This window comes from Leuciscus leuciscus (genome assembly GCF_965113295.1).
Source record: "Leuciscus leuciscus genome assembly, chromosome: 4".
Lineage (NCBI taxonomy): Eukaryota > Metazoa > Chordata > Actinopteri > Cypriniformes > Leuciscidae > Leuciscus > Leuciscus leuciscus.
Window position 1 is genome coordinate 22,536,810 of NC_138728.1, and position 26,714 is coordinate 22,563,523.

A 26,714-nucleotide genomic window follows, 5' to 3' on the forward strand; every position below is an offset into this window, starting at 1 on the left:
TGTGAAGCAGACATTTTCTATTGCTTGTGCTTTGGTATAATAACACTTGTTGGATTTGTACTGGTCAGATGAAGTCTGAGCATTGACAATTACGCAAATAAGATTATTCAATACTCTGACTCTGCTCTTCTCTGGCTTCCTCAGTCAAACTCTAAGGCCGATAGAAGACAGTTAATAGAGTTTTGGGTACCTGAAGGATTTTACTGGTTTTGGACACCAGACAAAATGGATATCTATTGACAGGAGCCAGCAGAATCCAGGGTTGGATTTAATATTTATGATGCAGAGATCCATCCAAACTAACACTAGGGTGTTCTGACTTGTTTTTAATGCATTGATTTGAAGTTGCAAAGGTGTTAATTAAGATGTTGTGGTCTCTAGATCTGGTTTGAACCCCTTCTTCAATTTTTTATTGCCTATTTTTTTATTCTGTATTTATTCTGTATGTTAGTTTGTTTATTTATTATTTATTTATTGTCATAATCTTGGCTTAATTTTATATAAAAGCAATAGCAATAAAGCATCTCCTAGGTTTCAGATGTCTTTAGCACATATAGGCATTAGCAATAATGAATCACTGATCATTAATGCAGACAATACTTATTTCACATACCAAACACATTGTCTCTTTTTCCCCCGTCTATAGAATGCAGAAGTTTGAATGGAATTTGTTATTGATATACTGCATGCTTTCTACAGCAGATGCAACATTTCATACAGCAAGAGTCCCAACAGAGAAACTGAATCTGACAAGCAATTGGCAGCAGTCGAGTGTTGCTGAAATGAGGTGATGTGCTGTGCTTGGGACGCTGTGCTGGGGCTCACCACTGATTACACTTGTTAAGGGCATCGTTTAAAACTACCCTGCTGGCTAGAAGTAAGACAAGACCATCAAAGAGTCACACGTAGAGTTTGTGAAGGCTATTTGGAACCCCATCTTGCTTAATTGAGTGGCTTTACATTGATTTTAGTTCACATGAAGTTTCCGAACGATCGCAGTCACTAAAACATTGAGGAAGTTGGAACTCAAGCACCAGTATTATCTTTATTTCGGTGGTCCCACAAAAGACATTCTACTGACTATAATTAAAATTGCAACTACATGTCAACTAACACCTAACCCTAACCTAACAGTCTACTAATATTTTAATGAGAGTTAGCAGACATGTAGTTGCAAAGTTACTTATAGCTAGTAGAATGTCTCCATCGAAACCATCGAAATATATATACGAAATATCTATACGAACACAAAATACCATAATCTAACTATAGAGGTTAGTTGTTAGAGGTGATGTTATAGTCAAATCAGTAGGCTACATGTTGTTGGAGGTGATGTCATAATTAATCAATAGTTTTGTTGGAAATGAATGCGTAATCAAGTAGTAGTGTCATTGGAGATTGTCATAATCAACAGGTGGTGTAGATTATACCAGAATAAATCAATATTGTTGTTTGAGAAGATGTGTTATGAAATTTATAAAATTTTGACGCAAATCGACACAAGTTCAAATCTGCCTTTTGCCGAACTTGCTTTACTCCCTTTTCCCATCACATATCACATCGGAAAGGCATTTATTTTCAATAAAAATTAGTACAATATTCGAAAAGTGGAAATAAACGTAAGTTTAATAATAAGGTGTTTATCGGTTAGGTTTATGGGTAGGTGTAGGGAGGGCTTTATTGTCCCAATGAGGCGGCATCTATTTAATAATTTTAATAAATATAATAATTTACACTCTATGTTATTATTGCATACAATTTAATGTACAAGAACACTGAGTTGCAAATAGTACTGTATCTGCCACTATTTATAGGTATACATATAATCTACCTACTTTTAACACTTATTGCAAAGAAAACACTGCTATACTGTGTAAATAGAATCTTTCTTTATTTTCACTTAGTGTAAATATAATCTATTAATATTAAATTTAGTGTAAATAGCAGCTATCTATTAGAAATGTGTAATATTTTCATATGTAAGAAAATATGCTATTTTCACTTAGTGTAAATATTATTGTACTATTGCTATTTAGTGGCTGACTTTTTTTTTCTACCTTGCACCAAAAACGTAAAATTCTAGTTACTTTTTTTTTTTTTGAAGAAGAAAAGTAATGACACTTTAGACTACAGTATATTTACAAGGTAAGGAATATAAAAATTGAGGCCTGGTTGTTTGCTAGCTAAAGAAAGAAGCCCTGGCAGATATCCAGTTGTTGATTTTGATATGGACCCAAATGCACATTTAGGGTATAGCTTTTTAATATTGTCTGCGACTAACAACCATATTTTCAGAGAATCCCTGCTGTGTGAATGGAATTGTACTGGACAACTAGTTTTTTGTCACAAAATAAAATGTGAGAGAGCAACTCTGTGCATTTGCATGTCTAGCATGTGTTGCAGGTAAAACAGACATTTGGTTTGGCTCAGTCCACCCCTGCTCATACCTAGATTTGTCCCAGTAAGAATTTAAAGACATACCTACCAGCCGTGAGATTTTAAAATGTCACATCCTTGCATTTCCTCCATTTCTCCCTGGTCCCTTTCTAATAAATTGATGAATAACTTTCTTTTTTTTTTTTTTTTTTTTTTTTTTCTCTGAATGACTCAGCAATTATAGAGGCATCCGCATAAGTCACTTCAAGCAATCCAGCATTTCACTTTTTTTTTTAACACTAAAGCACTCAAGTTATAAATAGAGCTCAGATTTAGCAAATGCCTGCCATTAACACAAGCTTTTTAGATGTTTCAGTATTTTAAGGACTGAAGGAACTATGTAAATGCATTGATACTGACACCTGTATTGTCACTTATCACTAGAGCCTTAATACTTTGCAAAATCGGCTCGGTTACGACTGTAACCTTGGTTCCCTGAAGAGGGAACGAGACGTTGTGTCGAGATGACGCTGTGGGACGTCATGGCAGGAAGCTATAAAGCGCACCCAGACCAAACATTGTCAACTTCTGATAGTTTGAAGCAAGTCGATCACAGGCACGGCAGAAGTATGGCAGGGTGACGCAGCATCTCGTTCCCTCTTCAGGGAACCGAGGTTACAGTCTTAACCGAGGTGTTCCCTTTCAAGGGAACTCGCGTAGCAAACCAACGCCACCATAGTGACCAGTGCCTGTCTTGTGTGAAATCAGGCAAGCACAACAAAGACAGAATCACCTGGGACCCAGGAGTGAAGCCCAAAACTAGGTTGTAAACCAGACGAGTGTGTGCTGAAAGGAACAGCCCGCTGCATCACACACCTCTTGTAGGGATAGCCCTAATACAAGGCTACAAAGCCACCATACTCCTCTTGCTCCAACGCACCAAGGAGGAAACCGGTTTGTTTCCTGTGCAGGGAGCTCTAGAGTGATCGTGGCCTCAACAACCTCAATGAGTTGGGCCAAACCCACACTTCCATAACACTTTGAAAATTGAGAATAATGCCTTGTATAAGTAACTTGCATGTATAACAGATTTTTGATTTTATTTTTGATTTTATTATTTTGATTGCTAACTCTATTGAGTGGTCAAAACTGATGTCACTTTGTCAGCAAAACAGAAATCTGTGTGCACCAAACTGCATAATCTTTTATTGCTTTCACACAAAATGCATTTACAGTTTTTCTCAATCGATTTGACACATTTATCCAAACTCAGATCTTCTCTCAGAACAAGTAATACATTGATCTGAGCACAGATTGTGTCCTAAACAGATTGCAAGTTTTCATTCATTTTATACAAATTTCAAATCATATGCATAATTTTATTAAAACATTGTGTACACAATTCTCAATTTTTTTTACAACAGTTCACACAGCCAACCAAATTGTTTTATATATCAGATGAACAAAAAACAAAAAACAAATTTGCAACTCTTTTTATAGATTTTCCCCCCCTCATTATACAATAAGAATATATTCTCTAATGCAATTCTTTGGCCAGATGTAAATTAGAGGCATGATCAATAAAGTTCAGTGATTGCAGTTTTGTACAACAGTAAAAAAAATGCTGAATGTTTGTGCTTATATAACAAAAATCCTCATAAAAAATTTAAAATAAAAAAATAAAAAATAAATCTTTTCTGAGATCAGAGATCTCAGGTCCAGCTTATTTTTTGATGGTGGAGCACAGTGCGCCGGTCCCCAGTCTTTGCAAAGACAGGCCTGTGGCTCGGCGCAGCTCAGCAAACAGCTCCTCACTGACGTTTCCCCCACTCATGCCCAGTTCTTTAAGCAGGTCAGCCTAGTACGCCTGCAACACCGCCACACACCAGCCTGACCTGCTACCTGAAATGTCTTTTTCTACTAATCCGAACCCTACCACAAACCCAACAGTCTATACTCAACTAATATTCTAATGAGAGTCATTGACATGTAGGTGCAGCATTTCTTATAGTCAAATGAAAGAATTAAAGGGACCATCAAAATAAATTGAAACTGTTAATTGTTTTGAGAGCAGTGACCTGAGTTTGGAGAAATATTTCATATCGACTGAGAAAAAACGTAAAGACCACATCTTCCAAAAATCCCTGAACTCTTTTGTCATTCACACTCCACTACCTGTAAAACACTATATATCTACATTAACATTATGACTTGAAAAAAAAATAATTCTGTGATGGGTAGGTTTAGGAGTAGGGTTAGTGTTAGGGGATAGAATATACAGTTTATACAGTGTAAAAATCATTATGTATGTCCCCATAAAACATGAAAAACCAACATATGTGTGTGTGTTTGTGTAGATCAGTACCATTTATTGTATGGGATATTCATGCTGAACCCAGAATCATAGATTAAGGAAATGCTTTATATTTTTCCCTGAGATTTACTGATTTTTCTCACCAAAAGAATTGGTTTCTCACCAAAAGAATTCTTTTTTTTCTACCTTCTCTCTGCCTCTTAGAAGCCTTGAATGGTTATCAGGCTCATTCCTTCAGAAGAAAATGCAGAACAATGAATGCTTGCAGAGTCAGGAGCTTCAAAATATTTAACAGTCCACATTTTATTCTTATCATTAGTGCATCTGGTTTTTAGAAATAATATTATCTATCCTGTAATTGGGGAAGCCATGGTTCTGAACACCTGATAAGTGTCTTAGATCTGTGTAGCATTGACATTAATCAGGATGAATACCTTTTAAATCTGATATTTGCACCAGTAAAAGGTCCTTAACATTAATAATTGCATCTTTCCACAGTTATTGCTTGGTTGATCCTAGCATAAGATAACTCAAGAAGCATCATAACTACATTTCAATGATAGGAATTGCAGCTAATAAAAGCTACAGTATGTTTCTCTTTCACAAAAGATAGAGAAAAATTTGAGCCCTTTAAAGATACTTGGAAGAGCAGCTCTAAAAGAATGATAATGTTCAAGTAATATATTAATTCAATACCAGCGGAGCACAGAATAACAAAATGTAGTTTAAACTAGGACAAAAAGCAGAAGAATGTTATTCAATGCATGAATTGCTGACAAAAAGGAGATTTCCAAAAGGGCTTCATCTCATCTCTTCGTGTCTTACTATGCTTATAGCAATGTAAAAAGAAGGTTTCTTTTGCTGTTCCTGTTGGGGATTTTCAGATCTGGCAGACAAATGCAATCTCTGCAGAAATGACTGTTAAAGAGATAGATGGATTTCCCGCTGCTACGCACATATGACATATCATTATCTGACATCATCCAGAAGCTTGGAGGAGGGGAATATAAATGAAATGAGAGTTGATACAAAGAGAAATAAAGAAATAGCTTTTATCATAGAGTAAGATACAATCTAGAAAGGAGAGAACATTTTCTTTTTAACATAGGTCACGTTTATTCTAGAGAATTTTGTTTCAAAGTGTTTTTTCATGCTTTTTTTATGGTTTGAGGGGAATGGAATCAGCGGAAGGAAGGAAACTTACTCAACGACAAATTTGCGTTTCACACAGCTCATTTGCTTCCAGAAGGGTCTGCAATTAACAGAGGAAATAAATAAATAACATTGATGTTTGTTCAAAGTTCAAGTTTCAGGCTTCTAATTTGCTCTACTTTTTATTTATTTCCATGGGCCCTATCATGGTGTAATGACAGGCGCGAAACAAGTGTTTTTTGCTAGTTTCAGCCCCGATGCAGTTTTCATTTTCACGTCCTTTTTTGTTGTTTTAAAAGCAAATGCATTTGCGCCCATTTTGCTATTTTGAGGCAACTGAAATTGTGCCATTGACCAACTGAAACCTGGTCTAAAGTCAATGGTATTTATTGAAAAAAAAAATTGAGTGCATTAGTAATATGCGCCTATAGGCGGGTCCACAACGCGCGTACACTTTGTCCCGTTAATGGTCTGCTTGCGCGCTTTAACCTTGCACACAAGCAGATCCGTTTCCTCTCTGGAGAAGCGTTCCATTTTTCCGCTTTTCGGTCATGTAAATAGCAAATCCGCCATGGTGCGAGCGCAACTGGCTTTTAAAGGTGCCATGTGGATTGTCTGGCAAAAAAATCAAGTCATACTCCACATTCCATACCAGATGGGGGCAGTATACCTCCATAAAGTGAATTGGTCTACTCTAGAGTAACAGATGAGAAACGGCATAGTCTCTATGCTCCGCCCCTACCTTCACAACAACTCTAGAGCCATAGCCGAAGCCTAATAGAGGACAAACACGAACACTAAAAAAAAAACACGAACACTGTTGAAAGATACAGTAGGCTACAAATGACCTGTTCGCGCCACAAATTGTTCTCTGTCCTTAGCGACCGAGTCATTGAATGTGAAACAGCCGGCTGCTGTTGTCAGCGAGCAGCAATATTCAGACAACGAGGGCGCGCGCGCCGCGTTGATACCTCCGTTTCAGTTTCTCGAACCCGCGCAGTGCGGCGGTCAGAACACGGAGACCATTCTGCCCCTAGCTATGCGTGCGAAAGCATGGGAAGCGATCCCGGGCGTGTCAGAATGGGTGCTGAACGTTGTAAAACAGGGCTATGCGCTGCAGTTCGCTCGCCGTCCCCCGCGCTTTCGAGCCCGGACTGTGACGAGCGGTCCTTTTCTTATCTGATTTGATTTGTGCTTCAGAGCGCGTTTTTTTTCCCTGCCGCGGGTGGTGGTGGTAGGGGTCTCTTGCCAAGGGCTTCAGCCATCCTTCCGCTCTCTTCCCTGAATTGAAATGAAGTAGTGGGCTGTACTTTCCACACGATTGACATCAGGTTCAAGTACGCCCACAAGCCGTGCGAGTTATTCGTGTATTGCAGGTTGGCTGGTGGTTATGTTGCCCGCATACCGCCTCCCATGGCCGAAACTGGTATTACGACACCTGTCGGGCCGTGGCTAGTAATGCTAATGCTAATTAAGGTTGATATCTCTGCAGCACTATAACTTGACATTTTTTTAATGACATCATCGCCCTTATTTCTTCTCATTCTTTTGATGCGTGTAGCTCATTTTTTGGATATTTTTACCTCAATTTTTACACATGGCACCTTTAAAGGCAATGGGAGATGAGACACTGAGATTTTTTTTATTTTATTTTTTTGGCACGTTAAGCCCAAAACACACTCATTACTAATTAAGAGAATAGGGCCAACCCTTTTAGACCATGCGCCGGGAGCGCCGACCATTTTTCCCGTCGTTAAACTAGCAAAAGTGGATTCGGACACAACCTAAGTTCACTTGCACCCTGCGCTTTAGACCATGCGCTTAGATCGTTAAAATAGGGCCCTATGTGTATTTGAATTTTAAAGCAATAATCTGAAAGAAAAAAATGGGGGGAATTATTATTAAAGAAGATGTGAAACCCACCTATCAGAATATATGGCTTTGTGAACAGATACAGCAGCCAAATTATGAAATATCAGGAAGTTGTTTTTCTTATCACCTGCAGAGCTTAAGAAGTCTCATCAGACAGCAAACACACTGACCAATGGATTTTTACATAATCCAACTCACACACTCTGCAATCTTTAGGCTAAAGGTTGAATAAATTCCATGAAAACACAAACATCTTGTTAAGCTTGATGTTGTTTAACCTTTGACCACACACACATACACACAGAGACACGCATTTGGTGCGGCAGTACAGCTGTGTATCTTAAGATCCTCCATTAGCCTGAATGCGACCTGTGCGTTAAGTTAATTAACCCTGTTTTACCTCAGCACGCTGACTCTGGGTCAGTTTAAATCACAGCTCTGACTCACTGCCAATCAGAGCTCTCAGGTCTGGAGCAGGAAGCAGATTCCCTGTAGACCAGCTTCACATATAGACAGGTTAATCTGAGGGCTTCACAGAGGGCCAGAAGGGGCCCTTACTGAAGCTTAGAAATGCTTTAACGTTGTGTTTTTGATTTAGCCTATATTATTTTACTTGAGTTATGGGCAATAAATGTATTTTTTTCATGACATAATTGAATCTATCTATCTATCTATCTATCTATCTATCTATCTATCTATCTATCTATCTATCTATCTATCTATCTATCTATCTATCTATCTATCTATCTATCTATCTATCATCTCTCTCAATCTCTAGCTATATCTATCTATCTATCTACAGTATCTCTCTCTCTCTCTCTCTCTCTCTCTCTCTCTCTCTCTCTCTCTCTATCTCTCTCTCTAGCTATATCTATCTATCTATCTATCTATCTATCTATCTATCTATCTATCTATCTATCTATCTATCTATCTATCTATCTATCTATCTATCTATCTATCTATCTATCTATCTATCTATCTATCTATCTATCTATCTATCTATCTATCTATCTTGCCTACCTACCTGAATGTGTAATTGCTGAAGCTGCTTCACACTGCAATCAAATTTTCTTCTCCAGCACACACTGACAAAGAAAGGGAAGGTCAATAACAATTATTGATTGTTGCTTTTTACTTCACTCTCGTCTTTCTCATGTTTTTACTGAGAAAAAGTAAAAACTGTCGTAAAAAAAAAGTAAACAATCTCAACAATTTCTCATTTTACTGTAACATTTTACTGTAATATGAAATCAAACATTTCTCATCAAATTCAGATTATTTGAGCTATATGCTGCCCACATTATATTACTCTTATTGCATGTTGTCCCATTTGACTCTTTTTTTTTTTGCTGGAATTTTAGTTCGAATCCCAGCTTGTGGACCTTTCTCGATCCCGTCCCCCCTTGTTTTCTGTCCTCTTTATACTATCCTATCACAATAAAGGCAAAAATCCCCCAAAATAAATCTTTAAAATAGGGCACAATGTACTTTATTAATTTGACGGAATTTTCCGTATTTATACTTTACAGGTGTTATACCTGTATTTTGAATTTTGAACTTAATTGCCTTGTTTTAGGGTTAATGGAAACGCTGTAAAATTACTGGATAATGTCCGGGTAATAAGCTGCCAGTATTTTTTTTTTTTTTTTTTTTTTTTTTACTGTGTATGAAAAAGCAACCTGAATAAGTCTGAAAACTGCTGTGGTGATTTTCTGCAACGTTCCCCTATGAACCCCTTTATCTCTGGTTATGTCCTGCAGGTCAACTGGCAGCAGGCACCTGTGAGATTGTTACTCTAGACAGAGACAGCAGTCAGCCACGCAGAACTATTGCCAGACAGACGGCCCGCTGCGCATGTAAGAAAGGACAGATTGCTGGGACAACGAGAGCCAGGCCGGCCTGCGTAGACGGTAAGATCATATTTGGGGATCTATTATTCAAAGCACTGTACTACCCTTAAAACTATTACATACCAGTCTTTTTATTTTATTTTATCAAACCTCTAAAAAAAATTAAATAATAACCATGATGTGTAGGCTATAATTGCTGCCAGATAGTCTCTGTATTATAATCATATACAATATAAGATCAGATGATTGTGTAATAAATGTTTCTAATAAGTTTCTTGTAAAAGACCAAGAGCATAAAAGCAAAGCCATCCCACTGCAGATGAAACAGCCTCAGATATAAAGGCATTGGACAAAATCGCCTTAGGCATCAAAGAATCGGATGAAATGGCATCAGACAAAACTTAAGAAACGTGTCATTCATTATCCATTCAGTTTGTTTCTCTGCCTGCAGCCTGAAATTCTGGGATAAGCTCCAGAACTTCCTGTGACCCAACATAGGACAAGCGGTTTGAAAAAATAAGTTTCCTTTAAAATTATTATTCTACAGAGTTTACAAGAAAAAGGCTCTGCAAAATACAGTATCGCTGCTATAAACACCACTTGTGCCTGAAGCAGTGTATTTAATTATTACCAAAGGATAGAAAGATTTTAGAGGTGGGAGTGTTTTTGTTATTATTATTATTATTATTGTTATTTGTGATATTACTATTTACAATAATTTAAGAAAAAGAAGAGGCATTCAAAAATGAAATTAATAGATGAAAATGACATGCTGTTGGCATAAGAAGCACTGCATGATCAGTGTAACTTTTAATGAACCAAGAAAACGTATCGGTTACCTAACGTAACCTCTGTTCTCTCTAGAAGAGGGAACGAGTATTGCGTAAGTAGCTTACGCTGCGGGAAAAGTCATCTTTCTCGAGATATGAAGCCAAAAATTATCCTTCATTTTTTTAAATCTTGTCAACGCAGTGCAGCAGCACGCAGACCTAGAGCAGGCTATCTAGCGTGCTCATAGGCTGCCCTGCGGCAACTGCAGCAGCCTACCAGTGAGCCTAGCGTGACGTCACGCCCAATGGGGGCGCTCAGCGCCCTCACGCGTCACGGCCCGTCAGAAGGGGCACGGCTTAGCTTATAAAAGAAGGCTCGGGGGCTGCTTTCTCTGGTTTTTGTCGCTTGAAGCGAATGAGCTCGTGGCGCGAGCATGGCGGGTTACGCAATACTCGTTCCCTCTTCTAGAGAGAACAGAGGTTACGTTAGGTAACCGATACGTTCTCTTACGAGAGGTTCTCTCGTACTGCGGGAACTCCCTTGTCAACGCTGTGCGCGCCCAGCATCCACTGAATGAGTCCCAGGGAAAGTCCGGGGAACACAAAGAGTGTGAGCCGGGCGGCCAATATAATGGCTAGCGCAAGTACATAAGCACATAGTAGGGCGTACAGAGCGGCACGGCCGGTCTGACTGATAAACCCTTGTATAGTACAGCTCAACCAGGAGAGCTAAAACAGCAGCAGTAGCCCGCGCACAGAAGTGGGCCGTCCTACGCGAGATTTAGACTGATAAAAGTTTAGCCTGCAGGGCGGGAACTTCCAGGTTGTAAAATCTAACAAATGTAGAGGGGGAGGCCCAGCCCGCCGCTGTACAAATGTCATGAATGGAAATTCCGCTAGACCAAGCCCACGACGAGGCCATGCCTCTGGTAGAGTGGGCTCTGATGCCCAATGGGCACTGCAGGTCTTTAGACGCATAAGCAGCTGCAATAGCATCCACTATCCATCTGGACAGACTGTGTTTCGATGCGGCGTGACCTTTAGTGCACCCACCAAACGAAACGGAAAGCTGCTCCGAGCGCCTGACGGCGGCGGAGCGCGTAAAAAAAAAAAGAGAGAAATGACCTGTGCTCTGAAGGGTGTGCCCAAAACTTTGGGGACGTAACCGTGCCTCAGTTTAAGAATGACTTTAGAGTCATTAGGTCCAAACTCCAGGCATGAGGCGTTAACTGATAACGCATGAAGGTCACCCACACGTTTGACTGAAGACAGAGCTATCAGAAGAGTTTTGAGCGTGAGGTATTTCATATCCACTGTTTCCATGGGTTCAAAGGGATGAGCTTTCATGGCCTCTAAGACCAGGGAAAGATCCCAAATAGGAACCGAAGGGGGTCGCGGGGGGTTCATCCTCCTAGCTCCTCTAAGGAAGCGGACGATGCACTCGTTCCTCCCTAATGCGCGGCCCAGCGCCGAGTCGGCGAAGGCTGAGATGGCCGCAACATACACTTTGAGCGTGGAGGGGGACCTGCCCAAGTCCAACAGCTCTTGGAGGAAACAAAGCACACGCGACACCCCACATGCTTGTGGATCCAGCCCTTTGGCGGTGCACCATTTACTAAACACAGACCATTTAGACGTGTAGAGCCGTCTCGTAGAGGGAGCTCTAGACCAGTGGTTTTCAAACTGTGGGTCGAGACCCACTTGTGGGTCACACGGTGAGAAAAGGTGGGTCGCACAAAGGCACTTAGCTGCAGCTAAATTCACGTTACGATGAGTGAAACAAAACCAGTCCGATTAATGACCAAACGACTATGAGTTTTAGCGCCCGCCAAAGTGTTATTTGATCGCTGAGTAATGTAGATGAACTGCTGCGCTTGTGACAGAGTCACAGTGCATGTTTAACTGAAAGAACGAGCAGAGAGAGTACTCGGTCGCGCGCGCGCTCTCTCTCTCTCTCTCTTCGGAGCCAGGCGAAAGTGTAAAAAAGACTTCACCGTCTCCAAACTAAGCGCTGTCCTGCTCTCTCTCCCTCGCACATATTAATCAAAATAAATCGACACGGTGGTAAAAGGTCGGAAGACCAAAGTTTCATGTGGAGCATTCGGAGATTTTTTTTTTCTTCCTCTACCGCTGGGTGTGAATTGTGCTAAATAAGTTGTTGCCTTATCTTCTCTGAAAAGCGTCCCAGACATTCAGCTGACATAAAACAACACTTTAATTCAACGGAAAAAAAAACTATCCAGTGATGAAATGTTTTCTGTGTTGACACAAATCTTGGATGTCTATGTCCTAACTGCTGGGATAATCACACAACGCGCACGACATGTCCAATTCGCGAACTAATGACTCCTTTGAACGATTCATTTTAATGAATGGACAACTGATCTTTCCAACAGTGAACTCAGGAGACGTTTGAATCAGTAACACTTTACAATAAAGTTCTATTTATTACATAAATTACATAAAAAGTACAGTTTGCTTACTCAAGCTTAAGCTTTAAAATAAATAAAACCCCTTGTTTTTTTTTTGAAAACCATATGACTACATTTTTCCACACAGTGCTATCAAGAATCGATAAGAGAATCGTTAAAGAATCGGATCGATAATCAGAATCGTCAGTGGCATTATTATTATTGATAAAATCTTATCATTTCCCATCCCTATGTGAAGACGGTAAAATTATAATCAAACATTAAAGAACATACATGTTTTTAAACGTTTTTTTAAGAGTTCAAAGTTTAAAATATTTTGCTAACATGAAGGCTTGTCACTGTCAGTCTTTTTACATCAGTGCAAAACTAGGGAATGCAGATTAAAGGAACACTCCACCGTTTTTTGAAATAGGGCTTATTCACCTTCTTTCCTACATTTAGATAGGTGGGCAAATGCATTTTTGTCTCAGTGCATGCATTATTTTAGTTTGACAGGGTCGGCGCTAGCTTAGCTTAGCATAATGAATGGAATCCTTTGTTGCCAGCTAGCATGTCCTGAGTAAAAGTGATATAAAAAATTTAAAAAACCCACCTAATTACTTCTTGTGGCCTGCATATTCACAACAAGTACAAATAGAGATGCAGATTAACACTAGACGATTTCCTATGCAGATATTGACTTGGGACTATATTAGGGGGAAGCACAGGTGAAGCACTGCTACTTGGGCGCAGAGATATCACGCCCAAGTAGCAGTGCTTCGCCTGTGCTTCCCCCTAATATAGTCCTTAATATATAAGTCAATATCTGCCTAGCAAATCGCCTAGTGTTAATCTGCATCACTATTTGTACTTGTTGTGAATACGCAGGCCACAAGAAGTAATTAGGTGGGTTTTTTAATTTTTTTATATCACTTTTACTCAGGACATGCTAGCTGGCAACAAAGGATTCCATTCATTGTGCTAAGCTAAGCTAGCGCCGACCCTGTCAAACTAAAACAATGCATGCACTGAGACAAAAATGCATTTGCCCACCTATCTAAATGTAGGAAAGAAAGTGAATAAGCCCTATTTCAAAAAACGGTGGAGTGTTCCTTTAAGACCATCAAGCATGCATTGATTAATCCCATTGCATGTAGAAAAAAAAATGTGCGACCAAATCATGCTGGTGCGACCAACTGATAAAGTTGGTAGCACCAGTGCAAGTGGGTCTTGAGATTGATTATACTTGTCTAGGTGGGTCCTAGAACGAAAAAGTTTGGGAACCCCTGCTCTAGACTGTGTGATCGTGTTCACAACCCTTATTGGCAAGTCAACGGGTATCCCTTGAGAATCCATGCATGCAGAGACCGGTGGACGGCGAGCGAATTGAAGCGAATAGCCGTGCATTATAGTATTCAGCACCCATTCTGACACGCCCTGGATAGCTTGCTATGCTTTCGCACACGTTGCTAGGGGTCGAATGGTCTCTGGGTTCAGATCGCCGCACTGCGCGGGATGGGGAACCTGTATCAGAGAGTATACTCGAATGCGGTGCTCGAATACGGGGGCTCGCAGACAGTGGTGACCGGCTGTACAGCACGCAACGGCTCGGTCGCTGTGGACGGAGCGCATTTTCGTGAGTGGGCACAGGGCATACAATCGCAACACGGCCAGTGTTTGGGAGCTTTAGAGGATCTGCGTCCCGGGTTAACTGTGTGACAGAGCGGGCAGTGGGTAGATGTGGGCACAGAATTGTGGGCACATTCTCTACACTTAGCACTCGAGCGGCACATGCACGCTTTATGAGAGTGCGCTCTGTGAGCGTTACCGGGGAGATCGTGTTTGTGTGTAGTGGTGAACACAGGGGTGTGGGCACATTTTCTACACTCATGACACCTTCGGCGTGAGCCGGAAAACCCGAAACAATACTCTTTATGAGATTTCTCTGGGTCGCCGTAAAAACGGCGTTTGTGTGCAGGCGAGCGAGTTGTGTTACTGGGCTGGGCGCTTTGATGGCGGTCCGGCCGCGGCGGGACTCAGCCATCTTTTCCTCCTTGCAGCTGCTAGGAGGACTTCGCGGGCTCAGGTTTCAGCGCTATCTTGGGCCGGGGTCCCCGGGGGGGATGCGGTCTGTGGCGGCTGGCTGAGCGCGATCTAGGGCGGCCACCCTGGCGTCGCTGCGAAGACGGAGGCTGAGCAGAGCGCTGTGACGAGCTGCGTGCAGGAGGCTGATTCTGAGAGCGGCCTGCAGAGGAGCTCGAGCGGCGGGGCAGGAAGAGGTTCATAGCCTGCGACGCCTTCTGTACCTCCGAGAAACGTTCCACAATCCCGCTGACCGCTGGGCCAAAAAGACCAGAGGGAGAGAGCGGGGCGTTGAGGAAAACGGAGCGCTCAGATTCGCTCATATCCGCCAGTGTCAACCAAAGGTGCCTTTCGGTGACGGTGAGCGAGGCCATAGATCTTCCGATGGCTTGTGCAGCGGACTTAGTGGCGCGAAGCGAGAGGTCCGTCGCGCTGCGCAGGTCCGTCAGTGCATCTTGATCCGGGCCTTTCTCGTCCAGCTCGCGGAGGAGATTGGCCTGGAGAATCTGGAGCACAGCCATGGAGTGCAGGGCGGAAGCAGCCTGGCCGGCGGCAGCAAAGGCGCGGCCGAAGAGAGCTGATGTGGTCCTGCAGGCCTTGGAAGGCAGGGCAGACTTTGAGCGCCATCTGGCGGATGGCGGGCGAAGGTGCGTTGCCACAGCTTCCTCAACCGGGGGAATTTGTGTGTATCCCTTCTCGACGGCTCCGTCCACTTGGGAGAGAGTCGAAGAGGCCGGAGAGCGGAGTCTAGCGGAGAATGGGGCGTTCCACGACTTCGAGAGCTCAGTGTGGATCTCAGGCAGGAAGGGTGCTGACCTAGAGGCAGGCGCTTGGCGGCGGCTAGGCAGAAAACACCCGTCGAGCCTGTTGGGCGCGGGCGCCTTCGGTGGGGACCAGTCGAGTCCCAATTGGTCGACCGCTTTGGTGAGGAGGCGGAGAAGTTCCGCGTCGACACTGGAGCGGGACCGGCTAGACTCCTGTGTTGAGGATGAGGAGCGGTGAGAACCCGACCACTCCTCGCTGTCCGATGCTAGGATAGAGCAGCTGTCTGCGATAGCAGCGTGGTCCGCTTCATCCTCTGAGGCGACGGCAGTGCGGGCAGAGGCCGGCACGATGGCTGCGTGGTCCGGACCCAGGTAGAGAGCGCAGATCACACGGTCCCTGTCGCTGAGCGGAGCTTTGCAGGAAATGCAAGGAATTTTAAATAATGCAATAAAAGGATATAATCGCCGGATAGCGAAGCAGGCAGGGATGCTGAAGGCGGCGAAGTCGGCCGGCTTCCTCAGGCGAATCCTCGGCTTGCAGGTCGCTTGATTCGACGGCGGCTTCCTCAGAGTCCAACGATGCGGAGAGCTTCGCTGAAGAGACAAAAATCTGAGAAAGCAGCCCCCGAGCCTTCTTTTATAAGCTAAGCCGCGCCCCTTCTGACGGGCCGTGACGCGTGAGGGCGCTGAGCGCCCCCATTGCCGCAGGGCAGCCTATGAGCACGCTAGATAGCCTGCTCTAGGTCTGCGTGCTGCTGCACTGCGTTGACAAGATTTAAAATAATTAAGGATAATTTTTGGCTTCATATCTCGAGAAAGATGACTTTTCCCGCAGCGTAAGCTACTTACGCAATACGAGAGAACCTCTCGTAAGAGAACTTGCTACTTTATAATATCTGTGGATTTATATCAGAAATTGAGGCACATTTGTTTGCATTTTATATAGTTATTATTCTATTATTCTGCTAAAGTTTCTTTACAAAGCAAGAATGACTCTCTCTACTGTTTATAATTCACTACAGTATAATTTACATAGTCTATGTTTATATTACAGTTCAAAATTATTCCTAAGTTTTCTTTTTTGTATAGATTGTGATGAAGTTAAAAGACTAACACTGTTGAATGCAGTTCACCGTGAAGAGTTTCAAAAAAGTGACCTAAAGGATGTAGAATTAGGTATATATATATATATATACCTAATTCTGTACGTATGTATGTATGTATATATATATGTATATATATATATATATATATATATATATATATATATATATACACACACACTACTAGTCAAAAGTTTTAGATCGGTAAGATTTTTTTATGTTTTTAAAAGAAGTATCTTCTGCTCACCAAGGCTGCATTTATTTGATTGATAATATAAATAAAAACAGTCATATTGTGAAATATTATTATAATTTAAAACAGCTGTTTTCTATGTGAATATACAGTAAAGTGTAATGTATTCCTGTGATCAAAGCTGAACTTTCAGCATCATTACTCCAGGCTTCAGTGTCACATGATCCTTTAGAAATCATTCTAATATGATGATTTGATGCTCAAGAAACATTTATGATTATTATCAATGTTGAAAACAGTTTTTTACATTTTTATTTCATGATGCTATGATGAATAGAAAGTTCAAAAGAACAGCATTTATCTGAAATGGAAAGCTTTTGTAACATTAAACACTACCCTTCAAAAGTTTGGGGTCAGTAAGAATTTTATTTTTATTTTTGGGGGAAAGAAATAAAATAAATCAATACTTTTATTCATCAAGGGTGAGTTAAACTGATCAAAAGTTACAGTTAAGACATTTATATTGTTATAAAATATTCTATTTTAAATAAATGCTGTTCTTTTGAACTTTCTATTCATCAAAGAATTTTGAAAAAAAAAATGTACACAACTGTTTTCAACATTGAAAATAATAATGAATGTTTTTTAGTTTTTTTGCATAAAATCAGTATATAAGAATGATTTCTGAAGGATCATGAGACACTGAAGACTGGAGTAATGATGTTGAAAATTCAGCTTTTATCTGAGGAATAAATTACATTTTAAAATATATTAAAATAGAAAACAGTCATTTTAAATTGTCATAATATTTCACAATAATACTGTTTTTTTTTATTTTTTATTATAAATGCAGCCTTTGTATATATAATGATATTAATATTCACTATTTCATTTGTCACCTGTGCTGGTACAAAACATTTAAAATTGCAATTAAATATGGCAATAAAATATTTAACAATTTGTCCACCTCAATATCTATAGTGGTCAAGGCCCTGGATTTTAGGTTTTGTGGCACCTTTTTCTTGTAAACTGTGTAAAAGCATCCTTTTAAATGAAACACGTTATGAATTACATGTTTCTAGTTCGACAGATGCCTCTGACACCTGACATTTTTCCTGTGACCTGAAGCCTTTTATAAAGTCTAAGGAAGTCCTAATATGTACACCATACATGTGGCTTGTTGAGAAGACATGCTATCACTTTTCGAAGCAATCAGATGTTTGGTTTAATTTTTTTTTTTTTTACAAAATAATAATAATAATTCCATAGAATACACCCAGAAGACACCATACAGCATGCATGTGCCTTACAAGTTCGATATTGTTCCAGATATGAAGAAGTGCACAAAAGCAGGACACAGTCCACCAGAGGGGAAGAGAAAGAGAGAGGTAAAAAAAAAGAGAGAGGTAGAAAAGAGACAAATGAAATTTCAATCAGTTTAATCTGCTGGAGTCCTCAAGGTCTCAGCACAATTGTCAAATGTGATGAGACATGCTGTGTCCTTCAGTCTGTTGAGGTCACCCACAGGATAATCCACAGAGCACAGACCCAAAATGCTTTACTCCTAGGGTTGGAAATTGAGGACCATTTCCTAAGGTCTATTCATGAATGTCAGTATTTGGCACCAACTTTCTGTGCAAAGGGAAACCTGTCCAATTCACACACTCCAAAAAATAATGTATTGGCTCAACAACAACAACAACAAAAATACGCATGCTGGGAACTGGAAATCCACTACCTACATTCCGAAGTTATCAAGACAATTTCATTAAGTTACTACAACCAAATAAAGAAAAAGTCAATTAACGCAAAAATTCGAGTTTACTGTAAATAACAGGCTGATGTAATGATCAACATTATAATGTGAACAGAACTCTACAAAAAATTTTTTACAACGTAAACGGTTTAATTAATACAATAAATTAGAATGTTTAACTTGCAACTATGCATTTATTTAAGTTGTGGGGGAAGAACATTCACATTTGAGTGTGTGTGTGTGTGTTTGTGTGTGTGTGTGCGTGCGTGCGTGCGTGTGTGTTTGCGTGCGTGCGTGCGTGCGTGCGTGCGTGCGTGCTTGGCCTGGTTAAACCCAGACAAAATGTCCCCACAAGGATGGCAATATTAGAAATTGGTGGTCCTCATGAGGAAAACAGCTTATAAACTTATTCAAAAAAATGATCTGTATTTAATTGATTTTACTAGCCATCTCTCCCCTTGTGTTTGTTGTTTTGTGCTGAATTGTGAGCAGTCCAAAAAAAGTAACGTCAAATTACATGTCAATTTTTTTTTGTAATCGACTCAGTGGTTATACAGTTAGAGGACACTGTCGCCATTGTTGACTTTCGTGTTGCATTAATGTGGACACCGTTATCAGTAATTTCACGCCTCCTGCTTCGTCTTCATGTGGAACAATGTGTCATTCTGGAAATATTGACTATGGAGAGAAAAGGAAAAAGAAACACGCTTTTGTTACCCTGAGCAGTGTGAAATGACATCACTCATTCAACTCTTGTAGTGTCATATATTTGTGCAGATCAAAGCTCTAACAAGAATTGTGATAGTGTGGAGGATTCTGGGAATTAGGGTTGTATGTTGGAATGGAGACATGAAGTAATATGCTTCTGAAATCACAATAACACAAATAAAAGCTAATGCTACGTTATACATGATCCCTGTGTGCCTTCAGTAGACTGAGCACATTAAAGCTGAAACACTGAAAGCATTACATGCAATTGGAAAGCTGATGACAGAATTAACCAGAGACATCAGATGAATGGAGGTGAACAGAAATGCATTCTGGGATTGTCTTGCTGTTGAAAAATATGTCACATGCTGCAAATAACACAGAGCTTACTGAACAGCAGAAAGCACAAAGCACAACAACAACAACAACAACAAAAATGAACCTTGCTGTAAACCTTATTAGACATAAGACATTATAAATGAAATAAAGTCAAATTCAACATCTTTGAATGTAAACAATAGATTCCTGAATATTTGTACCTACAAAGTGCAAACCTCAAAGTTCACTTTCAGAAATTGCCCATGGCTACATTAATATTGTGCATCTCAAAAAAGTAGAACAGCATACAAATACTTACAAGTACACAAGTCTTGTACTACTTGTACTACAAGTACTGGTAACACTTTATTTTGATGGTCCCCCAACAGACATTTTACTAACTGGAAGTTACTTTGTAAGTACATGTCAACTTATTCTATAACCCAAGCCCCTTATTCTACTCACCCTAACCTAACAGTCTACTACTCAACTAATCCACTCTAATGAGAGTTTGTTTAAATGTACGTGTAACATAACTTATAGTCAACAGAATGTCTGACGGGGACCATCAAAATAAAGTGTAACCCAAGTACTTGTACTACAAGTTCAAGCCCCTTACACTGAGGTAATACTACTCTCTGCCATATTATACAGTTAATATAGTTATCCCCAGTACTTAATTTAGTTCCAGTGCTTAATTTTTAAATGAACAATTGCAGAGCATCTCATTAAATGCTTGTATACTCTCTCACCGACGAAGTTGTTGCCTTCAATTACATAGATTTCTGACTGCTCAAACATTTGTTGCTCGTGTCTCCCGCTATCCTGATTAGTGTTAGCGGAATGTCCAGGAATGAAGTTTCATCTTCTCTGGGTCTCTTTCAATCAGAAACACCATCAGCTTTACTCAGGAAAATAAATGAAAAAAATTTTGCTTGACTGTCTTTTTGACATTTTGGCGATATTAACATATTTTTAATAGAACTTTCTGCTCCTCATTCCTCAAAACAATAAGCAGTAAGCACCAACCACTGAAAGTGATTTTGAACTTAAGTACGCTGATTGGTCAATAATATATATTTGTTGAGGGCCAATAGCAAAACATAACCTACAAATAGATTGGCATAAACCCACACTCGCTCTGTCTCACCATGTAGGCATGTATGCAGTGTCACCATGTAATGCACTTGTTAATGCCGAAACATTTAAAAACATATACTGAAACGCAAAAATCCAAATTCTGACATTCTCCGGTTGTCTTCATTTTTTAGATCCATTTTATTCGTTGGTAGATATCTCTTTCCATTAGGAAATAGCAGACTTATTTTTTTCTGATATTAAAACTCTGTCATGTTCTCATCTAATAGCCAAAATGCAGAGGTCAGAGAATTGCAAGAGACAGGAGGCGAAGTGATACTTGAAAACCACACAGATTTATTGAATAAGCGTTATTTTATCATTGTAAAAGCTGATTTCATCAGCAAAGCCATATCACCCTGTAGCCCAAGAGTAGTTGCCCACTGAAGCTAAGCAGGGTTGATTCCTGGATGTAGGGTTGCCACGCGTCCCGTAAAATACGCAATCGTTCCGTATTTACAGGTAAAATGATGCGTTTCGTATCAAATCAGTGCGGGATGTGATTTGTCCTGTATTTTACATAGGCCCACACATAGTTCAATAAACACATGAGGATTTTGCAGTGTGAAGAATACTAATAGCAAATATAAAGAAGTCAATTTCACAATAAGTAGTAGAGGAGGTAATTTCCCAGACAGCAACATAGGGGCTGTTTACACCTGGTCACTTCATGCGTTTTCTCAGATCGGATAGCTATCCGATCGTGAAAAGACCAGGTGTAAATGCCCTCCGAAACGCATTCGAGACGGATTTGAATCCGATCGCTCAAACCACTTCAGGAGGTGGTCTTGGCCGGATTCCTGACGAAACTGGACAAGTGTAAATGCATCTGGTTGTTGAAACCACATATGTAAATTGTACTCCTCCCAAAAATGCTAAAAAAATAAACGTGTGAGAGTGTGTTATAGGCTATACTGTATGTAATGTTATAGCCAGATATGACGACGCTACTGGAACACGCGTCACCGCAGATGAGAAGCTGAGCATCTCATTGCCAACGTGCAAACTATCGCAAATCAAAGTGAAAGTAAGTCGCAGACGCTTAACACACAATCATCATCATTAAAAGTAAATTCTTAAGAAAAGAAATGATCTTACCAGGGCTGTTGCCGCTCTCTTTTATTGCGGTCTTTGAAATTTTAGCTGATGATCAATAAAATTCAGCTCATATCTGTTGCTTTCGTGACGTGCATTCCATTAAATCTGCATATAGCGCGGGAATTGAAGATCGGATTTAAATCCGTTTCCCAAAAACACATTTATGTGACCAGGTGTAAATGGAATCGTTTTGATAAATCAGATAGCTATCCGATCTGAGAAAACGCATGAAGTGGCCAATTGTAAACAGCCACATAGTGTCGGCCCAGATCCGGGCCACATCTGGTACATGTGGATTCCATGCATACCAGATGTGGGCCGGATCCGGTGCTTGCATTTTAGCGATTGCATTTTAGTTTCCATAGCGACGGAGTCTCGAGCGCTGTAAACCTTCCTTTTTTCTTTTTTTTTTTTAAACATGTTGAGCTCACATCTGCCCTTTTTACGCAAGAGGGAAAAAGGTATTAATGGGTCTGTCCAGTAACTAATGATGAAACTAAGGCGAACTGCACACTTTGCAGAGAAGCATTTCAGTAGCTCAGAATGTCTGATATAAAGGAGCATGATTTATGCATGGAATATTATATTAATAGATTTAGAAGAACGAAGACACATCCGTGCTTCTAAAGCCTTTTTCTTTTTTTTTCTTTTTTTGATAATCTATTCATATAATATTCCATACATTATTAGAGCTTTGTAGACAGACACTTTTTATGTTTTTAGACATTAGACAGACTAGATTATAGCCTAATTAATGATTTTATTCATTTGTAATTTTTATCATATATATATATATAAATTACTAATTAATTAGGCTATAATCTCTCTCTCTCTCTCTCTCTCTCTCTGTCTCTCTCTCTCTCTCTCTCTCTCTCTCTGTATATATATATATATATATATATATATATATATATATATATATATATATATATATATATACACAAAATAAATAATCCTGTCATATTCAGTTCAGGACATTTAATTTTTAATGTTGACAAAAATGGGACACATAATTACATAATGTAGTCCTAATTTAAATTAACTAAAATATTTTTTTTATTTTTTTATTTTATTTATCCTATCCAGATATAGCTGCACAATGGTTAAAAAAGTTATTATTGGTTCAGAGTGACAAAGCTTAAGTTCTTTAGAAATACATAAAACAATCAATTGTAAAATAGTATAAAATGTGTTCTGTTGCAAATTCACATACTTGATCTCATGTTTTCTCATGGTTTATTGTAGAGCTGTCAATTTGGCATTTTATTAAAATAATCAGATCCTGACTCTATTTGTGTCCTTGTTTTTTTTTTTTTTTTTTTTTTTTGGGGGGGGGGGGGGGGGTGGTCTGTAAAGGGTGTCCTTTGTTTTGACACACTGAAGGTGGCGGAACTTTGACTATTCGACTGAAAATATAGAGCATAGCATAGAGCCCTTGGACATTGTGAAAGCATCGCATTGACTGCAATCTATAACAGAAAAAATGGAAATGAACTGTCAAACCTCAGTCACTAAGCATCCAAACTCTGCAAGCTCTTCTTCTTCTGTAGAGTGAATATGTTAATGTAGTGTTGTTAATGTTAATTGTAGCGTTTTTATTTATTTATTTTTATTCTATTAAGGACTGCTTATCAGTAAGTAATGTTTTTTTTGGATGGCTTTTTAGAAATGATGCACCGAACAGTGAACAGCTCTCCAAAACAGACGTGTGGCACAAACATTAGCATAGAAATTACAAGATTAGCATGGAAGCATTCATTTTAAAAGACTCTTGCCACCAACTACCATTCACTTACACTTTTGTTACAAGTAATTTGTATTAGCATGAATATATGCAGTTTCAGCAGTCAGATTGTGTTGAGTGATGAATGCGAATTGATGAGCATTTGTATGAAAAAGGCTCACAACTAAGACGAGACTGAGGTGAGTAGTTGAATAATGTAAATGTTTTACATTGTAATGGTCCTGTGTGAAATTTTCTAAAGACTCATGAAAGTATTCTAAATGATAATAGGCATCACTTAAAAGACATGGTGTGGTGGCTACTTTCTATTATCAGTCCACTATTATCTCTTTATTATATCAGTCCGGTCCTGTCCAACCTTTAATGTTAAAGGTTTATTGCTGAATTAAGGGATTCATGTATATTTTACACTGTCTTTGTATTTATTTATTTTTTTAAATTATTTTTTTGATTTGTGCAAATAAATTCACCCTGTGTTGTAGAGAAATTATAATAGAGTGAGCTGGAGCTGTGGGTTTGTGTGCTGTTTCTAGCAAATGAGAGTGAAAAAGGAAGGTACTTGTAGATGTATGGCAGCACTGGCCAAATGATTTCCTCTTTAATAAATGCCATACCCACACAGTAGGTACAATCTAAACCCCTCGTCTTCATGCTATAGCAAACCAGGCCATTCTCATGATAAAGTGCTGCCAGGTGTACGGAGGGTACCAAGCTGTTGATTACATCAATTGTTATTGATGTTCCATTAAGTACCATTTCTTTTGTTTCTCTCTTGTAATCAATCATTAACTGCCGTTTTTCCACTTACCGTAGTTTTAGCGTACTTAGTTAAGCATGGTGCTTGGACTTATAGAGCTTACCTGTATACTTATACAGGTAAGCTCTACAAGTCCAAGCACCATGCTTAACTAAGTACGCTATGAATGGTGAAATGGTCAATTTGATGACTGAAGCAAAAACAAAAGGCAGTGAAAGAATTGCCTTTATATAGAATAGGAAACTATGTTTTATTGTGAGAGAAAAAGAGCTACGGGCAGAGATCTTTTTTATTGAATTTAAAACAACTATATATATATATATATATATATATATATATTTATATATATATATATATAGAGAGAGAGAGAGAGAGAGAGAGAGAGAGAGAGAGAGAGAGAGAGAGAGAGAGAGAGAGAGAGAGAGAGAGACATATAGCTCTCTATATTGTTCTAGAGCAGCTGTAGTGACAATGCCTCGCAAGCATTCCTGGTGTTTTGTTGTTGAATGTAAGGGTGAACATAAGAGTCTTAATTTTCTCCCATCATCAAGCCACTGAGAACGCAGTTTATTTTTTAAGGTAATGCGCTGCAAAATATATATAAATGCATTAATGTCTGCGCAAATCATTTCACTCCAGACTGGTTTTGTGAACGAGGGTCAATACAAAGGGACAATACAAAACACAGGCTTTGCAAAAAAGTTGTTACTCAAGGATGGATCAGTACCAACTGTTCGTGTTACAGCTTATAGTCTCTGGATCGATACTGGTCACGGCAGTAATGAAAGGAAGAGCAAGCACTTTATTACAGTTCAGGTGTTTTACGGATATAAAGTTTACCAGTTTATTAAGCACCCCCGGAAAAGGCATAAAGTCTGTATGTGTTTGCTGTTAGTTGTAACGAGTGCTTTTGTATGTCGATGATAATGCGAGAGAGAGAGAGAGAGAGAGAGAGAGAGAGAGAGAGAGAGAGAGAGGAGAGAGAGAGAGAGAGAGAGAGAGAGAGAGAGAGAGAGAGAGAGAGAGAGAGAGAGCGTTTATGGATAAGACTTTATTGTGCAATTCTTTTACTGTGATTTATTCAGCTCTTACAGTGATTTTCTGGAGCGAAAATTTTGTGTGATGTATAGTAAACTCATCAGTTAAGTTTTGGCCACCATTCAGACGAGTTCTACTGCAACAGGTTTGTAGTGGATAAAAACAAGGTGTCAACATAAGTTATAACTGTAATTAAACTAAACTATACCTGTTCTATCTCAATGCAGCTTATATTTTCTGGCTCTGTGGCATCATTGTCCGACTCCGGCTCGAACTGAACACCGCTAGTACAGTTCTGAATTTTGATTGTGTGAGATTGTCCTGTTTTGTTGCTATCGGACCATGAGCTCTTCTTGAAAGAGGACCGGGAGCAGTAGCTCATTTGCATTTAAAGGGACACACACAAAAACGGCACATTTTTGCTCAACCCCAAAAAGTAGCAATTTTAATATGCTTTAAAAAAATGATATAAAAAATACACTCATACTCAGACATCAGACTTATTTTACATCTTGTAAAAAGTAGCATAATAGGTGCCCTTAAAATGATCTTTTGGGGGTAATTTCTCATTTGATTTATTAATCACCACACCGTAATTTCACATTTGATTTATTAATCACCACATTGTGTATTAATTATTTTAATCGCCTACAGTAGTACAACAATTTTGTAGACTCTTCATGCTCTTTATGACGTTTTTCCAATCAAGTATAATTAATATAGTTCATGTCTAGCTCAAGTCTATAGCCCACACCCAAAACGAGATAGATCCGTTTAATTTATTTCATAGAACTGTAGAATGCTTGATTCTAATTGGTTAAGCCTGGTTCACACGGCAGGATAATTAGGCCGATTTTAGCCCCGATTCACCCCTTCCGACAATCTTAAGGATGCTCCGATTATCGTAAAATAATCTGATCAGATATTCCTGCCGTGTGTGTAGACATGTGCCGGTATTCGGTAATGCGATAAATCGCGGTAATGAATATGCACGATATTGTTATCGCGGGCACTTCAAAATACCGTGAAAAATAATAGATCCGACTTTAGATTTTTAGAACGCGCATTATAGCTTATTTTCCATCAACCGCTTAAACAAACACTGCGTATATGCTGCGCGAAACACGTGCGCACTCTGATGTAAACAATCGCCACGTGTATAAGCATGCGGCCGGTGCGCACTTCTAGTCTAATGTAAACAGTCCTCACATGGAGAAGCAGCATGGTGGAAGGAGGAACGCCACCGCCTACAGTCTATGGCCGCCGCCGAT

General features: G+C 39.6%; 1 protein-coding gene across 2 annotated transcripts in view; it reads left to right on the forward strand.

Annotated features, from left to right (window-relative positions):
- Nucleotides 1-26,714, forward strand: part of tafa5a (TAFA chemokine like family member 5a) — a 169,976-nt gene that overhangs the window by 79,718 nt on the left and 63,544 nt on the right. For both annotated transcript variants that reach the window (XM_082167464.1, XM_082167465.1), the window contains exon 2: nucleotides 9,475-9,624. In XM_082167464.1, the coding sequence (XP_082023590.1) occupies nucleotides 9,475-9,624 (150 nt within the window). The remainder of the gene's footprint in view (nucleotides 1-9,474; nucleotides 9,625-26,714) is intronic.